The sequence below is a fragment of the Rhinichthys klamathensis genome, unplaced genomic scaffold (assembly GCF_029890125.1).
Source record: "Rhinichthys klamathensis goyatoka isolate OS25496 unplaced genomic scaffold, OSU_Roscu_1.1 h1tg000068l_1, whole genome shotgun sequence".
Lineage (NCBI taxonomy): Eukaryota > Metazoa > Chordata > Actinopteri > Cypriniformes > Leuciscidae > Rhinichthys > Rhinichthys klamathensis.
This window is the reverse complement of record NW_026606611.1, coordinates 500,001-518,123: the sequence shown is the minus strand read 5'-3', so window position 1 is coordinate 518,123 and position 18,123 is coordinate 500,001. Positions and strand designations below refer to the sequence as shown.

The window sequence follows — 18,123 nt, the reverse complement described above, 5'->3', positions numbered from 1 at the left end:
GACAGACAGGATAAAGCAATTGATCTTCATGAATCTGACATGCCTGTCCACATGAAAATAAATCACAGGAGCAAAGTACCCATTACACTCCAAAACAGACAACAGAAATTGACATGAATAAGAATGATTTAGATATCAAGTTTTGCTTTCTTTTTATGGGTCACTAATGTCGATGAAAGGTTTTCTAAAAAAAAAAATATTTGATTTGCATTTCTTTGGGTGAGCCAATCTGAGCGTTCTGCATTGTTGATGAATCCTGTTTTGATCTAAATAATGAATCAATTTAGCTATTTGCAGTGCATCCTCCAAAAAGATTCTTCGGTCACAAACATGGGACAAAACTGATCATATTTCTGTCCAAAACAGAAATAAATTATATTTTGTATATTTTATTCATTTATAAATGTGCATTACTGTAATGCAAAGCATCTCAGTCACATTACAGTATTGAAAAAAAAATCTGTTCTAGCTTTAATTTTATTAAGTTGATTTAAATCAATGCATGCATTAATAGTGGCTTTACAGAAGAAAAAACAGTATTACAGTTATGAGAATCTAATGCGAATCAATATTAAGAATAATAGGAATTACAAAAAAATAGAGAAATGTCATGAAAAACAATGCAAAAAAATCAGTTAAAAAGAGATTAATTTTTTTTATACATGCAACCTTATTTTTCACATAAGAGTGGAAGTGGCCATTTGTAAATTCTGCTTCCAGTTATTTTTAGCCGCATTCAAAACAGCTTGCTTGAAATTGCAAACTGTTTTTTTATTATACAATATTATGTTAATATATCGTCTTAATTATAAACCCTGTTTGTAGTGCAAATAGTTTTACAGTTTACTGCACTTAATTCGCTATTCACAGAAAACTGCTTTAAAAAAATTGTTTTAGAAAGTGCATTTATTTTTGACATTGACAACATATTTCAAACTCAACCCATCAAACAGACATCATGTTCCACTGATTGAGGAGACAATGAGACATATCTTTGCTGTCGTCTCAAAAAGAGTTTACACGCATTTAAGACGTTACAGTCTCAGACTGAGTAACAAAATACTCAAATACTGTGACAGCATATAAAACCCTTAAAGGAATAATCAAACAATGAAAATCTGTAAACACACACACACATGCATATGCAGAATACTTGAGTTATGCGAGTCATCTGACCTACTTTTATGCTGCTTTTTGGACAGGTCGGAAAAGCACATTGTAACCTTGGGAAAGGTTTTCAGAGAAAGTTAATTGGAGTGGGGTCTGATCTTATCATGGACGTTCAATCTGTGTTAGTTAACAGTAAAACTCCAGGCACACTCCAGAGCTCGCTGCAGCCTCCTCGTGCTGAATGGAAATAGCCTGAAGCAATTAGCCCACTAAGACTCACTCATTAGGAGGTAAGAAGTGAATGAGATCTGCTCGCCACAGCTAATCAATATTAATGATGGATTATTTACAATTAACAATGGGCCCTTAATGGCCACCTAATTGTTTGTTTTGGCTTAACGTGGCGAGGTGAGAGCAGCAGATAAACTAAGGACATTAGTGTGAGAGAGGAGCGAAATATCTTCTCACTTTCTTTCACAGCACAGATAAGCTCATTTGTAATGGAGGCCTGTTTTGTTTTTCATGCAGAGCTCCAACAACAAATGTTTTTTTAGCCCCTTAAAATCAAAATGAGAGTTTCTCAGCTAACAGGGAATGTTCTCAGAATTTGCCGTGACATTAATAGAATGTTCATTCAAAGTTATCCGGACTTTACTAATGTTCTCAGAACGTTAGCAATGATTTAGTTGGACGTTCGTCTAACATTTGTTAAATGTTACTACTTTTAGAATGCTTAGAGAACATTCAAACTTTGGATATAGTGCAACCTAAATGCCCATTAGCTTTGAGACCATATTTGTAGTGTTGAACATTGACAGTAATAGGATACAAATTATTAATCTTACACAGATTTTTGGACATGCTTTTAAAATCTTACCGCAAATCTTCCTGATAGGAAATAATAAGAAAACTACACTCGTCAAATTCAATACTACATTTATGAGCAAATCCAATTTCAATTACATGAACATTGCGTTTGTAGTTTAAATGCTCATGTGGTCGAATGAATTTGAACAGCGCCACTTGCTACAAGGTTGAAACTTAGCCAGTTGTGTTGGAGAAAGTTACTTTTAAAAGTAATGTGTTACAATATTGCGTTACTCCCTAAAAAGTAACTAATTGCATATAGTTACTTTTTATGGAAAGTAATGCGTTACATTACATTTTTCTCATCTGAGCTGTAAAAAAAAGGTTTTGGCAAATGTAAAGGCCCTTTCATAGCAAAAGTGAAAATGCAAAAGCAAGTGCAAATTCACATCTGTACAGTAGAGGGCGCAGCTCAAAGAAATCTTTCAGCTGTACTGACTTTCTGGATTGCAGAAGAATAGAGAAGGTTCGACACTTACTTTAACAATAATAATAAAAAAAACACACAAATTATTTGATGTTGAAGTCATTTTTTGTTTATTATTACGATTGAATTAGATTATACAAGGTCATCAGAAAAGACGTTGGTCAAAAAAATGAGATTAAATACATACGTTGTGTAATTTAACAGTTAGTTATTGCAGGTTTGTGTAACATTCTGAGTACGTATTTCACAGTTTTTATTCATTTTGAGGAATACTGATGGCTCTACTGTGGAGTTTCAAACTAAATTGAGGAATTTAGGAGTAATTTTTGATGCCAATTTAACGTTTGAGCCACATGTTTTGAATAATGTCCATCTTAGAAATATTGCCAGATTGCGTCCAATGCTGTCGTTTACTGTTACAGAGAGATTGATAAACACTTTTGTGTTTTCGCGTATTGATTACTGTAATGCCTTGTTAGCTGGCGTGTCAAAAGTAACCTTAAACAGAATGCAGGTTTTACAAAATTCGGCTGCCAGGATCCTTACCAGAACTAACATACGAGACCATATTACTCCCGTTTTGGAGTCTTTTGCACTGGCTTCCCATTAGGTTTAGGGTGGATTTCAAGATTTTGATGCTTACAAGGTACTGCATGGTTTGGCACCTCGATATTTGACAGAGCTTTTAACTCCATATACTCCAAAACGTGATCTTCGTTCTTCAGATAGGCCTACTGGTCTTTTAACTGTTCCCTCAACCCGTTTGAGATTAATGGGAGATAGGGCTTTTTCTTCATTAGCTCCAAAACTTTGGAGCTCTCTAAGATCAGGCAAGCCAAATCTTTTGGAATCTTTAAATCTCAGCTTAAAACAAATTTTTTTTAGGTTAGCTTTTAATTGATTTAATGTCTTTTATGCTTGTTGTTTTTTATGTTTATTTTACTGTGTATTATGTCTCTTTTGTGTGTTGTATCTTTGCTATTTTAATTGTTTTTGTACAGTGGTTTGAGATGTACATTTAAAGGCGCAATAGAAAATAAAGGTTATTATTATATTACTGTATATAATACTGATATATATATATATATATATATATATATATATATATATATATATATATATATATATATATCTTACAGATGTGTAAATTCACACTCACATCCAGTCTAGATAGAATTACAGTATAGCCTAACCATCATGTTCACACCTGATGAACTTACTCACGCTTTCTCTCAAAATGGGGACAGGAGAGCTATCAACTTGCATTACTTATTTGAAAAAGTAACTCAGCTATTTTGTTGAAAGTAATGCGTTACTTTAGTTACTTGGAAAAAGTAATCTGATTATGAAACTCGCGTTACTTGTAATGCTTTACCCCCAGCACCGCCGGTTACGTGCTGCCAAATAACTGTCCGATTGAAATGATATCAACAATGTGACAGAGGTCAATTGAATCTGAAGTTCTCACATGCACATAAATAAAATAACTCAGAATTTTGCTTGCAACATCATATTTTTTCACGCTTCCTTACGTTCTTTCTTTTGTTTTCATATGTGCTTTATCGATATGCAATTTCATTCAACTAGTCAAAAACGCACCTCAATACCAGTAAAAAGGGCCATAGGGCGATCAATTTACAGCTCATGTAATTGACAAAAAAAAAAAATCTAGATGATTGGGAACACTAAATGGATAGTTTTCTAGGTATATTAAAACACACTTATTGTGCCAGTGAGCTAAAGGTATTCAACATTGAAAAAACATTACTTAAAAAACATTAAAGTCTCAGCACCTGACGGGAGACAAGCATATTGTGTGGAAAAAACAACGTTTGGGGTGTGTAAAAAATCAGATACTACCTGAGACCGCAGGTTAATTTATGACCTTTTCTTGCTGACTCCTCCTGAAGTTTGGTCAAAACCCATGATTTCTAACCCATGGTTTCACCCCCACCCCAACTCAAAGTTGAGCATTTTGATTGGATGTTGTGTTTCCCAGCTCACACCTTTTTTTTACACTTTTGTTTGGCAAATGGGGGAGGCACCCTGCAGTTTAAGAGGGGGTCACCAAAGTTACAGCTCTGTTTCTTACCCACCTTCTTGCTCATTCAGCCTGTTGCACTTTTGTGCACACAGCAACACTGCTCAGTTTATCAGGATACTTTGACGACTGCACATATACTAAAACCTGGAAACACTGTATTTTGGGATTTTCAGGCCTAATAAGTGGTGAGGACCACTCATGTCCCTCAAGAGTGCATTTTTTAGCCTTCTGCACTGACATAAGAGCTACTTCTGCTATCTAAGACAAGGACTTTTTCATATTTTGATTGACTTTAGCAAGTTTAACTTTATGAACAATGGCTTATTTACTAGTTATACTAGTACTGATGCTAGTTTCAGTATCTGAGGCATTTCATCTGGAGAACATTGGTCGTTTTGACTGGCAGAAGAGCCTTCGACCAGGTGAGGGATGCCCTAAAAAGTGCCACCCTGAGAGGTGCCCAGATGTTAGGCAGCTGCAGGGTTGTCCAGCCGGGCTGGTTCGGGACCAGTGCGGGTGTTGCTGGGAGTGTGGGAACGATGAGGGGCAGCTGTGTGACCCGGAGCCCCGGTCCGGGTCTAATTTCTACGGGCGCTGTGCTGAAGGTTTGCGCTGCAGAGCTCCTCGCAGAAACCCCACAGGCGAGCCCAGAGCCGTGTGCGTGTGCAGCAAGCAGGAAGCACTCTGCGCTTCTGATGGAAAGACATTTAAGAATATATGCCAGTTTCGGGCAGCCCAACACAAACAAGGCAAAGGTCAGACGTTGACAATGGTGCACCACGGACCCTGCAAGACAAGTGAGTATCTCTGAACAAACTGATTAATTCTTATATATATATATAATATATATATATATATATATATATATATATACAAAGTATATATATATATATATATATATATATATATATGTATATATATATATATATATATATATATCCAGTCATATATATATATATATATATATATATGTATATATATATATATATATATATATATATATATATATATATATATGTCATATATATATATATATATATATATATTGTAATTCCCATTATTCTCAATGGGGGTTTTCATTACTGCAAATTTCTACAGTGAAATTGAACTTTACTATGGTAAATACAACATGTTTTTTTTTTTTAAATTCCATTTAAAATAGCAGCACAACAAATACTACCATGATGTATATAAACACTTTACAATTCATATATTTTAAATATCTTATGATGCATGTTAGAGCTGTTTTAACTGAAAGCAACTTGCACTGACATATCTTAAAATATACCAGTGCTATTGTTTTGTCTCAAGATGCACACCAGTAATGTTTTTTTCTAAGGCACGTTTATAAAAGATACTTAAATGTTCTAAATAAAATAAAGCCTAATCCTGGCTTAATCGAAACTCTGTCTGTGAAACCGGGCCATTATATATTAAATTATATATTCACATGACAATAATCAGAATGTGGTTGTTTGCATTAATGTAAGGAGAATTGGGTGGGGGTACTACATTGTGATAAAAATAAAGTCACAATGTAAAAAATTAATAGTCCTAAAACAGACATAATTTTCTTCCAACAATTATTTTTTTTTGGGGTCTCAAAACGTGGCCTGGACATTTCTTGACAGAGATTTACCCTTCTAAAGGCCTGCAAACACTTTTCTTTTTGACATTTGATTTCATTTTTTGTCTAAGTACTTGACTTGTTTGCTCTGCTACCTCACCTAATGTAAATGTATATATATATATAGATGTAAATGTCCTCTCAGGAGGAACCATTGTCATGGACAGAGTCTGAGTGCCAACATAATCGCCTCATTAAAAGTTTTGTCATGGAAAAAGCCAAATGAAAACCCATTTGTTGTTCAACAGTGGGAATAAAAATTCAGCCATTAGGTTTGTATTTACCTTACCGTCATGTTTAAGATTAGCAGCTCGTAAGTGTCCAATCTCGCACCTTAAAATAATTAACTGAGCTACCCAAACACAGCACAAATGGCCACCGCAAATACAGAAGCTGGTGTGAAAGAACCATCCACTAGCAGAGATTTGCTTTGGGATACTTTTTAACTTAATATATGTTATGTTTTATTTGACTAATTAAACCTCTCATTATTCCTCCCTTCCTATTCAAGCTTGTAGTATATTTTGAACAATGTCTGAAATGTTGTACTACTAGCACTTCTCTTGTGATGAATCGCTTGTATTCCTCAATTGTAAGTTGCTTTAGATAAAAGCCTTTGCTAAATGAATAAATATAAATGTAATTAGTTCCTCTAAGTTTACATCTGCAAACTTTACAGAACCAGTTATCACTTACGCTCCCCATGACATCGTCACAGCCAAAGGAAGTGATGTCATCTTTTCCTGTGAGGTGTCGTCGTATCCACTGGCTTCCGTCCAGTGGCGTAAAGAGGGGGACGTTATTTCTTTTCCTGCTGATGATTCAAGCACGGCTGTACAGGTGCGTGCACATACAAGTGAACAACAAAACGGGGGAAAACATTTTATAGCGACATCCTGCTTACAAAATATTAGTCATATTCTTTAGTATTTTTCATTGCATTGTCTATATAATTGAAGCTTTAACAGACAAACACAATTACATTCTCACCAGGTTTGCATTCTAGTCACAGTTCTGGTTTTGTTAAATGTGCGATGGTGTGTTTCTGTAATGATAGGCCCGTGGAGGTCCGCGGAGGTTTGAATTGACCGGCTGGCTCCAGATTCAAAGAGTCGGCCCGAACGATGCAGGTGTGTACACATGCACCGCCAGGAACGCCTTCGGAGAGGTGTCTGCCTCCGCCAGATTACAGGTTACACATGGAGGTATGTCTGAGAACACTCATTCAGAGACACAGACACGGCCTTTAGAAAACAAGGTCAGAGGTGAACAAGCTGAAAAAACATGATCGTTGGGGCTGCTTCCACACACTCACAGACACGAACCCCACTGTTAAAGTGTTGTACGCACACACTTATACCTGGAGGAATATGTTATTGTTCAGAAGTCGCTTGTTCATAACTCAGGAGACTTGGTTCCATTTAAGTATCAATAATGTTTCTCCTAAAATTCAATAAAAATAGGCACAAATGAGTCCGCCTAGCTCAGTTTGATTTTGGAAGAATATGATGACAAATATAGTTAATATTTGAGATCTCTGACTTTGATTTCAGATTTTGGTATCTTAGCAAATCTGAGCACATTTTGAGACCCAATGGAAGTCTCTTCTGAAACTTTGTATATGAGATTTCTGGGGTATTTTTCTAAGAAGAAAAATCAGAAAGATTATATATGTATGTATATATATATATATATATATATATATATATATATATATATATATATATATATATATATACATACATACATATATAATCTTTCAGATTTTTCTTCTTTAATCTTTCAGATTTTATATATATATATATATATATATATATATATATATATATATATATATATATATATATATATATATATATATATATATATATAACTTTCTTATGATTAACCAGTTTTATGTTAGTTGACTTGTATTTATCTTGTGCAGTCATGAAAGTTGACATCCTCATCTAAGTACTTTTACATGGCAAAAAATGATTTTCTTCCTCAGTGTTTTTGTCTTGTTTTCCAATACAAATATCTAAACATTGTTAAATCGAGATGCATTCACTTGAGAAACAAAATTACTTTCTGGAAAATCTATCAAAACTTAGAGACTTATTTTTCTCACGTCAATGTCAGACATTTTTCTTAAATTTTTGAAGTGTAATAAAGCCACTAAATTTGTATAATTGTTTTAGAAAACAAGAGTTGTTATCTTGTGTCGTTTTGCTTCTTAAGTAAATGTATCTCGATTTAAGAATGTTAAGGTATTTGTCCTGGAAAACCAACAAAAAATACTGAGGAAGAAAATCATTTTTCAAATCAAAATTCAAAAATCAACATTTTTGCAGTGTGGTAACCTGATGCAAACCACAAACATTCATTTCCCTTTAATTTGAACATTTGTCTTGTTTTAACATTGAAAAATATCCGTCCACACTGCAGAGAGAGGTCTGTTGGGTTATTCCTGCTCTCTCTGCGGTCTGTGGCGTGGACATGTGAACGCACCAACAGTGGGAGCTGATCGATTCACATTGGCTATATCAAAGCTTATCATCTCCTCATCGCTAAAGGTGAACTTGGCCTTTCCGAGAATCAGTCAGGGCTGACGATAACCGTACACCGAGGGCTTTCTGCAGGAGCAACGTAAAGGCTGGTGATGACAGGAGGTCGAGAGGGCCCTGGATGGGGGGAGATTTGGAAGGGAAAGGGAGAAGGGGTGGAAGGGCTTGTGTATTATGTGGCAGGTCGTTGCTGTGACTGTCTGGCTGTTATCTCTTTCTCTGGGGGGTCTGTTCCCCTTATCTGCACCACCAGTGCCTGCCCCCCCCTCGTTTCCCGGAACGTCCCGACTGAAATGAACTCTGGGATAGGTGGCAGTGAAAGGTGACTCTGGACACAGGACAGACCTTTTCCTATAGGTTTAGAGAAAAATAGAAAGAGGCGATTCAAATATATCATGCTTGTTTTACAGGACGCTATGGGCATATTAAATAAATGCTGAGCTTTCTAAAAATTATAAAATGTAGACGTGCTGCTTTTTATTTAGTGCATTAATTAATAGATCCTCTTAGAATGCTGGCTGTTCATTGCATTCTCACTCTGTTAATTAAAAAAAAAATCTACTAAGAATGTATTATTATTATTGTATATGATATTAATTATATTATATTAAAAAAATTGCATATTTATGATGCATCATAAATAATTAATACAATTAATCAAATTGTTCTCCCTTTATGTTTTCCAGGTTCTCAGCTGAACAAAGAGTTCCGGCAAAAAGAAAGCGGAGCTTATAGAATATCAGGCGAAGAGGTGAATGTCGACGATGAAGATTACGAAGGCCAGCCTAGTGGACATATGTATTTGTAGCATATAGATATTATAAAAACATAGCATTTAATCACAGATGTTTCTTAATATGTTTGAAATGTAAGCTCACCGTAAAATGTGTACTCTTAAAATATGGGGCGTTGTATATAAATCCAAAATAATTTCTATTCACTCTTGAGATTTGTACTTAAAAAAATAGAACTTAATTAAATAGTTGATTTACTCATCGAGTCATTTATTGTTCATAATGCATGTCGGAAAATCTACAATATTTGCAAAGTGGTTTGTTTAGGGCAAAAACCTTTACAGCCATTATGCAAAAGTGCATGTGTGTGCCGGACTTCTCTAAAAGCCCCCCCCAAAAAAATGCAGACGATGCTGCCGTGGCATGGCATGCATTTACCCCGGCCGAAACCATTCCCTGCTTTTGAATAAAACATCAGCATTGTCTCTCCTCACTTCTGGCTTCTCAAAGACGCTCAGCAGAGGAAAAAAAAAGCACCCAGGTTAAGTTGTTTGAAAGCTCTGGTATTAAGAGGCGTTTTACACTTAAGAAGTTGGTTTCGTTGGGTTTTCTCTTCCCTCCCCTATTGATTGATGCTTAGCTATCAATGCATAATAGAAAAGCACTCAGGACAAATGTGGGGTTATGGCCTTCCAGGGAGAGAGCAGACCAGGCTGTTTCTCAGCGCCATTATTGCCCCATAAAGGATCCCCGGGGAGGGACAAGTTCCTCACATCAGCACACACCAAATACCCAATTAAAAAAGAAGACCTTTAAATTCTCTCCTCTTTCCTGGGCAGAAATCAATCAGAATTCAATCTGTTCGGCTAGGATTCCGACAGGCCAGGTAATTGCTCACCAGAGCTCGGGATAGGTGACAACAGCTTCGAGGCGAGCCAATCAGGTGTTCTCTTTCAGCGCCGCTACTGTCGGTGAGAAAGCAATGATACCTGACGAAAGCTTATCTGTACGCTTTCAGGATGCCTTGTATTTTTAGACTCCTGGTGGCAGGTGAGGACTTCCTTTTATAGGCATCAGGTAAGCGATACGACTTCAAGCTTTAAAATAAATGGATCATTTAAAGTAAGTGGCTCTCATATTCGTCTTCTTAAAAGCTCTTTGAAAATGAATTCCAATTTGGAATGATTTGTACTCCGAGAGGCGTTTGCTGGGGAGCGCGCAACACGATTGGGTGAGCGAGAATGTGAGAGAATCTGGGAGAGGGAGGGAGGGAAAGATAGATGGATGAAGATGTGATATGGAGTTAGAAGAATGCAATTAAAAGCTGAATCATTCTCACTCCAGCGTAACTCTATCCGTTGAGATGAGAGCCGAGCCTCTTTCTCATGGCTGTATTTGTGTGGATAAAGCTCTCCCCTGGCCCTCGTTTTAGATTCGCGCTTAATGATCCCCACTCCGATGGGAGAGAGTGGGCTGCTGTCAGGATGGGAGACGCGATCCGGGACGCAGCAGTGCCCGAGTCCCTCTGGCCGGCAACACCATGTGCAGGGGTCAGCCGGGGTCAGAGGTCATGGGCAGAGAGCTGGTATTAATGGACATCTCAATAAAACGCTGGGTCAGGTTACTAGTTGCCCAGACTGACCAAAACACACACACACACACGCATGCACGCACACACACACATACGCATGCACGCACGCATGCAGAGTTTCTATGTTTTAAGGGGACTCTCCTATAGGCGTAATGATTTTTATACTGTATAAACTGTATATTCGATACCACTAACCCTACCCATCACAGAAAACTTTCTGAATTTTTACATTTTCAAAAAAACTCATTCTGAATGATTTATAAGCTTGGAGTCCTCAATTTAGGTCCCCACGGTGACATGAGTCCCCATGTGTCTATGTGCATTCAGGTTTAAGTCCCCACTAGGATAGAAAAACATGTAGGCCTACACACACACAGACACACAAAGTTTTTATATCTTTACTCTCCATATAGATGTAATGATTTTTATACCCTTACACTAACCCTACCTCTAAACCTACCCATCGCAGAAGACGAGATATTATGGGATATTTTCATAAAACATCACTTGGTATGATGTATAAGCTGTTTTCCTCATGGTCCTCGAATAAATGGCCCCACAATGTTACAAATTTTGCACATTTTACTATTTATGTAGGGACATTTGGTCCTCTCATTGTAGAGGAATAAGAATAATACACACACACACACACACACACACACACCACTTTAGACTCACCTCACATGAGTAGAAGATGATGTGGTAATCTTCACTATGTATTTTGGCCATTGTACATTTTAAAAGATATTCTGAAGAAAAAAAGACATCTGGATTTATTTAATATAAAAAAGCATCACCTGGACGATATAGAAAATTGAAATAAAAAGTGGGGGGAAAAAAACATGTGGAAAAGATGTTTGACTTAATGAACCAGTCATGACAGTGAATGAAGCATTTTAATATTGTGCTGGTCGATGGATAAGCATGAATATCCACACAGGAGAGATGAACAGAGATCACATTGACACCTGATGGCGAGTCTTTGCAGTAAAACAGACTCAAGCTTCAAAAAAAGAATCGCTTTTTGACTGATAATTATTCAGCTGATTTTGATATCTCATTCAGTAGCCAAAAAAGGAGGACCAAACCTAAAAATAATTAGACCTAAATAAATAAATTAACTCGACTTATCCAGTGAATTTAATTTAATTATATTTAATTAATTTTTTTTTATTTTTTATATTAATGTAGGCTAATAATAATCGTTTAATTAAATGTAGCCTAATTATGTTGATTAGTTAATTAAATAATGACTTATATGTTTTTGAAACAAAAAGGCAAGAAATACAAAAATGGCAATTACATGAATTATAGGCTATCTCTATATCTGATCATTTATTCAATTATTTCTGAATTTATTTACCTCAGTGTGCTAATTAGATCATGTCCTTGTGTCTGGAGAAGCCCACAATCATGCAGTAATCATTTGTTGCTTTAATAATATCAAGTTGGAAAAGGCAAAGAAAAGTGGCAGAAATGCATCATTAACACCATGAGGTGGCGCGTGCTGCTGTCTCATTCGCTCTCCGCTGGAACTCTCGCGAGAACACCGAGCGCTGTCAAAGGAACTCTCGCGAGAATTACGTCCGCTGTTGGAGATGCATTTAGGTGATGGATTGTGAGAGGCCTCATTAAGTCACGCAATGAGTGAAATATGTCTTTGTCTCCCCTTTGTCGCAAAGTAATAAAGGGATGCCGAATTCTTCAGCACAGCTGCACATTATTGCACAGCTCTCAGCTAAACGATTTTTTTTATCTCCTCTAATTGATAAATGACAGGATGAAAGGTTATTGTTGTCACGCTAATTGGAGATGGCGGTGAATTACTAACGGGGCTCGTGCGTTTTCTGCTACAGTCTGACTGGACTTTCACAGCCAGCTGCTCACAGACTGGCCAATATGAAATATACACATGGGCATATAGCCTAGAGTGATATTAATTCTAGTGATTAAGCAACACTTGGGAAAAAATATCATATTTAGGCAAACAACAGTAGGCTAATATGGCGTTAAGACAAAGCGTTTTGATTGCATGTCACAATTACAAAATATAAGAACAATAATAGGCTACTAAAACTTAACAATAGTTAAGATTACTGTTAGGGGGATAATTAGGATAAATGAATTATTTTTTTTAGGATAGACCTTAAATGGTAGCCTTATATACTTTACAATCTTTGTCTTATTTCAATCTTTAGTCGTATCATGAATGGAATACAGCTTTGCAGAAATGGACTTCCATTTGCAGGAATGTATCATTTAACCCTTCTATTTTCCTCTCCGGAGAGCTACTCTTTCACTTAGCTTTTTTTCCTGTGAAAGCAGGATTTGATTACTACGGTAAGTAGTAAACATGCAGGTATTTTTCCATCTCAGCTTGTTCTGAGTTCAGGGCCTCCTCTGAGTGTGTGGATGCAGCTCATCTATGGCACTTTCACAGATCAGCTTTCACACAAACAAACCCTCACAGAGGAAACGACTGTATGCAGGTAAATGTTCAATGCCAGGCGTGCACAGACTCAACAATCAACCAGAGAGTGTTACGGATGCTTGTCTTGCTCGGATTTGCCTATGCACACACATCGTTTCTTTTTGATGTGCTTACCTTTTTGTTCAGAATGTTTCTTTGGAATTCTTTGATGCTGAACAATGTGTATAGTCAAATGAATAGCATGGAATAATAAATATTAGCAGTACAGCATGTTACAAATTTAATTTGTTTTCAGAACAAACATACATAATGACTCAGTAATGGTAGGGTGTTACCAATTCTTGTTGCTTGAATCGTTCAGCATCAAATAAACAATGCATTCTGTAGCTGTACTAATAATCTATTTCATATTTCTCATTAAAGTGACAGCTATATGCTTCAAGCAAAAGTATATTTGCCTCTGACTGTGGCTTATTAAAATCACACATGTTTTCTTATGCATTTTCATTTGGCCCAGTCAGACAGCCTTCAGTGATTGACAGATGTATTGATCCCCAGAGAAGCTTTGTGACGGTGATGTGGCATATTTTTATTTACTGCCTGTCTTTAATCCAACCTAGCCACTGCTGACAGTACCGCCTGTCCTTTAAGACAGACACAGTGCCTATTGTGTGAAATGCAGACTCTAGTGTTTGATATGTTGAGGATGCCATCAGGGGAAGCTGTCATGGGTTCGCCAGCACTGTCACCAACATAATAAATCAACTGTCTAGTCATCCATTCATCCTTTTGGCAACTCTCTCCCGGCCTCTGTTCACTTTCATTACCGTTCATCATGAACCTTCCTTTCTTTCTCACAGTTATTAAACTGAACTGAATCAACACTGAACTGACTTTAAGCTGAATAATGACACTATTGTCTTTCGTAGAGCAGAATTTGAATTTGTCTCATATTTGACAATGTTATTTTTTTGTTTTATTACTGTGAAGCTGCTTTGAAACAATCTGTATTCTATAAAGAGCTATAAAGGTGACGACTTTCTTAATAAAATATTTTAGATTCATTTTATTTATTTTCATTCAAGCTAAAACAATGCTTAAATAGCTATTTGACTGTCGATTAACATTATCCAATACACTGTAAAAAAATGATCGTGATTTTAACGGTAAAAGACTGTAAAAATGACACAGTGAAAAACTGTTAATTGGTTAACAGAAAGTTTCCTTACTATATACGGTAAATAACTGTGATACATATAATGGTACATTTAATGTAATTTTACTGTAAAATACCGTTACATTTACAGTTTTTGGAAGTGGAAAAAGAATATTGTATAATTTACAGTGAAAAAATGTAAATTGATATTCCCACAATTCCCTGCGTGACACTTCACATTTAATGTATTTTTTAAAAATAACTATTTCTTCATAATTTTCTTAGTTTTTTTCTAATCAGTTATGTACATTAGGGTTTTATGTTACATTTAATGTTGTTAAATTAATGCTTATTGCATTTTTTAAATTTCAACATGTTACCATGATGGTGTTTAATGTTTATGTGAATGACACTGTGCAGCTTCTATGTATTAGTATTCATTTCTTGTGGAAGAGCTGCTTATGATGAGCTTTGATTGATGATTTGACTCTCATCACTGCTGTGATTGTTGGCTGTCAGTGTATTACAATGGAACAAAACAGATATTATTACTTCAAAAAGGTCAGTAAATTAACATTATATCAGATAATGAAATACGGTTTATTGCTGTAAAATTATATACGGTTAAAAGTCTGTAAAACCTAAAATGTTGCTACCGTATTTTTAACTCTAGTAACCACAGCTGCCAGTTTTTTTCCTGTAAATTTAACGGATTTTTTTTTTTTCCCAGTGTAGATAGTGGACTTTGCTTTTTTTTGTGTGGCGTTAAGGGCTGAGTTTATCTGAAAAAGGTGACAACACCATTTTTTTGCCTCTCAAGTAAATTTATCTTGATTTAAGAATGTTAGATATTTGTACTGCAGAAACTGTTTGCAATGTAAACAAAACTGGGTGTCTTTCTAAGCCAATAGAAAACTCTGACAAATCCAGTGACTAGTTCCTCCTTAAATGCGCTGATTGTATCAAACCCAGACCGATAAAGATCTAAATTTCAGTCAGATCCCAACAATTTTTGGGTTCAGCGAGTCTGCCATCAGAGGCCGAGAGGAATTCAGTCCTAACTGCAATGCATTTCGGGAAAGCCAAATCTGTGGTGACATCATGCAGCGAGAATAAATGGACGCTGGAAGCTACAGCAGGTGCTGAGGTTCATTGGTTTTGGATGGGTATCTATCATTGCCTCTGGTCCTGAGCGCTCTCAGAATTGCAGAAGGCCTACCTGTAGCGAGCGGCGCACGATTGCAGGGCTGAGAAACATTAAGGTGAACATCAGTAATGCAGAATCAAACCTGGTGTGAGCCATCTCATCACAGACTGAAGTCAGTAGCATCATTCAGAGAGTGATCGTCCTGTTTTATTGCCTCCAATTCTCATTTCCAAACAATTATGCCTGACATAATTGCCAATATCCACAGCTGGGTTTCAATGACTTTCAATGAGTTACCAAATCACCAGTTACCATATTTCCACAGTGAAATAATAGTGCATCACATCAGAGGGGGTTACGCTTTATGATAAATAAAACTGAAAGGACCTGTTGGGGACATCAGGATTTTGTAAACATGCCGATCATCTAATAGCTGGTTTGAGGATGCGCACCAAGTTACAAAGCAGTGAATGTACGCGGGACTCGGTCCCAGGGCATTATGGGTAAAGAGCTGCATGATGGGACATTAGAGCCCTTTGTGACAGTCACACAAGCACCTCAGTGTTCCTTTAGATGATGTAATGAGAAACCGAAGAGAGTGAAAGTGAGAGAAAAACACAGAGGTCAATTTGGTCCAGTTTGCAGGCCCTCGTGTCATCTTTACCGAGAGTGATCCGAGAGAGGCGAAGAAAAGGAAGCGAGAGGCAATCTGATTATCATCGAAGCAGAGACACGAGGACGATGGGCGTTTAATGCACAAATGCTGGAAAAAGTGATATTTTATTACAGCAAAAAGGCTTTCAAAAATTACAGGAAAAGGCTGGAAAATGTGTCTGCTTTGGATGGCACTAAAACCTGGTTTAACAGGGTCATAATTCACTTAAGTCTGATGGGTCCTGTCGTTCATACTCTCAAATGTGCTGCCCTGAAATCCTGATTTGATCAGCAGAAACTGCATTTTTGAGGAAAAACCACTTTGTTGCTATTACTGTGGTATTTCGAAGATGGATAAGAGCAAAAAAATTGCTTCTTCAAATTTCATTTTTTGATGTCCCATTCAATTGATCAGTTTATACTGTGAAAAACAACCATGTTTCCTTCCAAAAGGGACAGCCTTCTGTTACATGTGCTACACAAAGCAGAGCAATTAGATGAAAGGCGCTACATTTAAGATGATTTATGCCTCGCATTATGTCCGTGGAACTCCCCATTCTCACTTTACACTCATATTTGCCTGAGAGAAAGGGAGATGTCAGACATTCAGACTGTGATCAAATAATTACAACTATATGAGGAGAACATTAATTATTATGATGGCATATCAATTCTTTTGACACTGTATATGAAAAGCAGATATGTTTTCAAAGACAGCGTAATTAGACCAAACTTTGGAGGTTTTCGTTAAAACTCAAACTCGATATTTAATAAAGCTAAACTGCTTAAAGTGCAACAACGCAAAACAAAAGTCAGTTTCTATTGGTCAGCCATCGGTTAACATTCCAACCAAAGTCAGATGTGGGATACTCCCAGAAGCGGACAAAATAAATATAGCAAATACATAAAAATAGCAAAGCCATCTCTAGCTTTGTTGGTGTGCCATTGTCAACAAATAAATCCTCTGCCAACCAAATTGTGACAAGAAATGCTATGCAGAAGCCAAACAGATGCTGCCATGTTTGCGGATGTAAAACTTTGATTTCTGCGCAAATTTACTTCAAGTAGGAACTGACTTCAACAATTCAAGAATGCAGCATAAAATAGCATTTAACTAAATTAGACAATTTTGAGACAACCTTTTGCAAGACACATCTGGGTTGTGCACCATTCTGATTCGAACTGAGAGTGCCTTTTAAATTCCAATTCAGTTCTTGAATTTGAATGCAAGGAAGAATAATTAAATTGACAAACTAAAATTAAATTTGAACTGTCATGACTAGAAAAGCAAATAAAACGATCATGTGATACTAAAGACTGATGCTGAAAATTCAGCTTTGTATCAAAGGAATAAATTACATTTGAACATATTCAAATAGAAAACAGTTAAAAAAATGTTTAGATTGCAATAATATTTCACAATATTACTGTTTTACTGTATTTTTTATCAAATAAATGCATCCTTAGTGAGCAGAAGAGACTTCTGGCAAAAACATAAAAGACAGACAGACAGACTCTAGATAGATAGATAGATAGATAGATAGATAGATAGATAGATAGATAGATAGATAGATAGATAGATAGATAGATAGATAGATAGATAGATAGATAGATAGATAGATAGATAGATAGATGATGGATGGATGGTTGGATGGATGGATGGTTGGATAGTAGATAGATAGATAGATAGATAGATAGATAGATAGATAGATAGATAGATAGATAGATAGATAGATGATGGATGGATGAATGGATGGATGGTTGGATGGATGGATGGATGGTTGGATAG

General features: G+C 36.3%; 1 protein-coding gene across 1 annotated transcript; it reads left to right on the top strand.

Moving 5' to 3' along the window:
- The first annotated feature begins 4,743 nt into the window (after positions 1–4,743).
- Positions 4,744–9,438, top strand: kazald2 (Kazal-type serine peptidase inhibitor domain 2). The gene is made up of 4 exons (XM_056250129.1): positions 4,744–5,245; positions 6,755–6,915; positions 7,133–7,280; positions 9,308–9,438. Exons 1-4 carry the CDS (start codon positions 4,765–4,767, stop codon positions 9,427–9,429), a joined length of 912 nt encoding a protein of 303 aa, XP_056106104.1. The 5' UTR covers positions 4,744–4,764; the 3' UTR covers positions 9,430–9,438.
- The last annotated feature ends 8,685 nt before the right edge of the window (positions 9,439–18,123 follow it).

Bases quoted from the DNA above. Each gene is read 5' to 3' on its own strand.
- kazald2 (XM_056250129.1), top strand. From the start codon at position 4,765: ATGGCTTATTTACTAGTTATACTAGTACTGATGCTAGTTTCAGTATCT. The intron at 6,916-7,132 runs GTGCGTGCACAT...CTGTAATGATAG, and splicing joins ATTCAAGCACGGCTGTACAG to GCCCGTGGAGGTCCGCGGAG. The intron at 7,281-9,307 runs GTATGTCTGAGA...TATGTTTTCCAG, and splicing joins ATTACAGGTTACACATGGAG to GTTCTCAGCTGAACAAAGAG.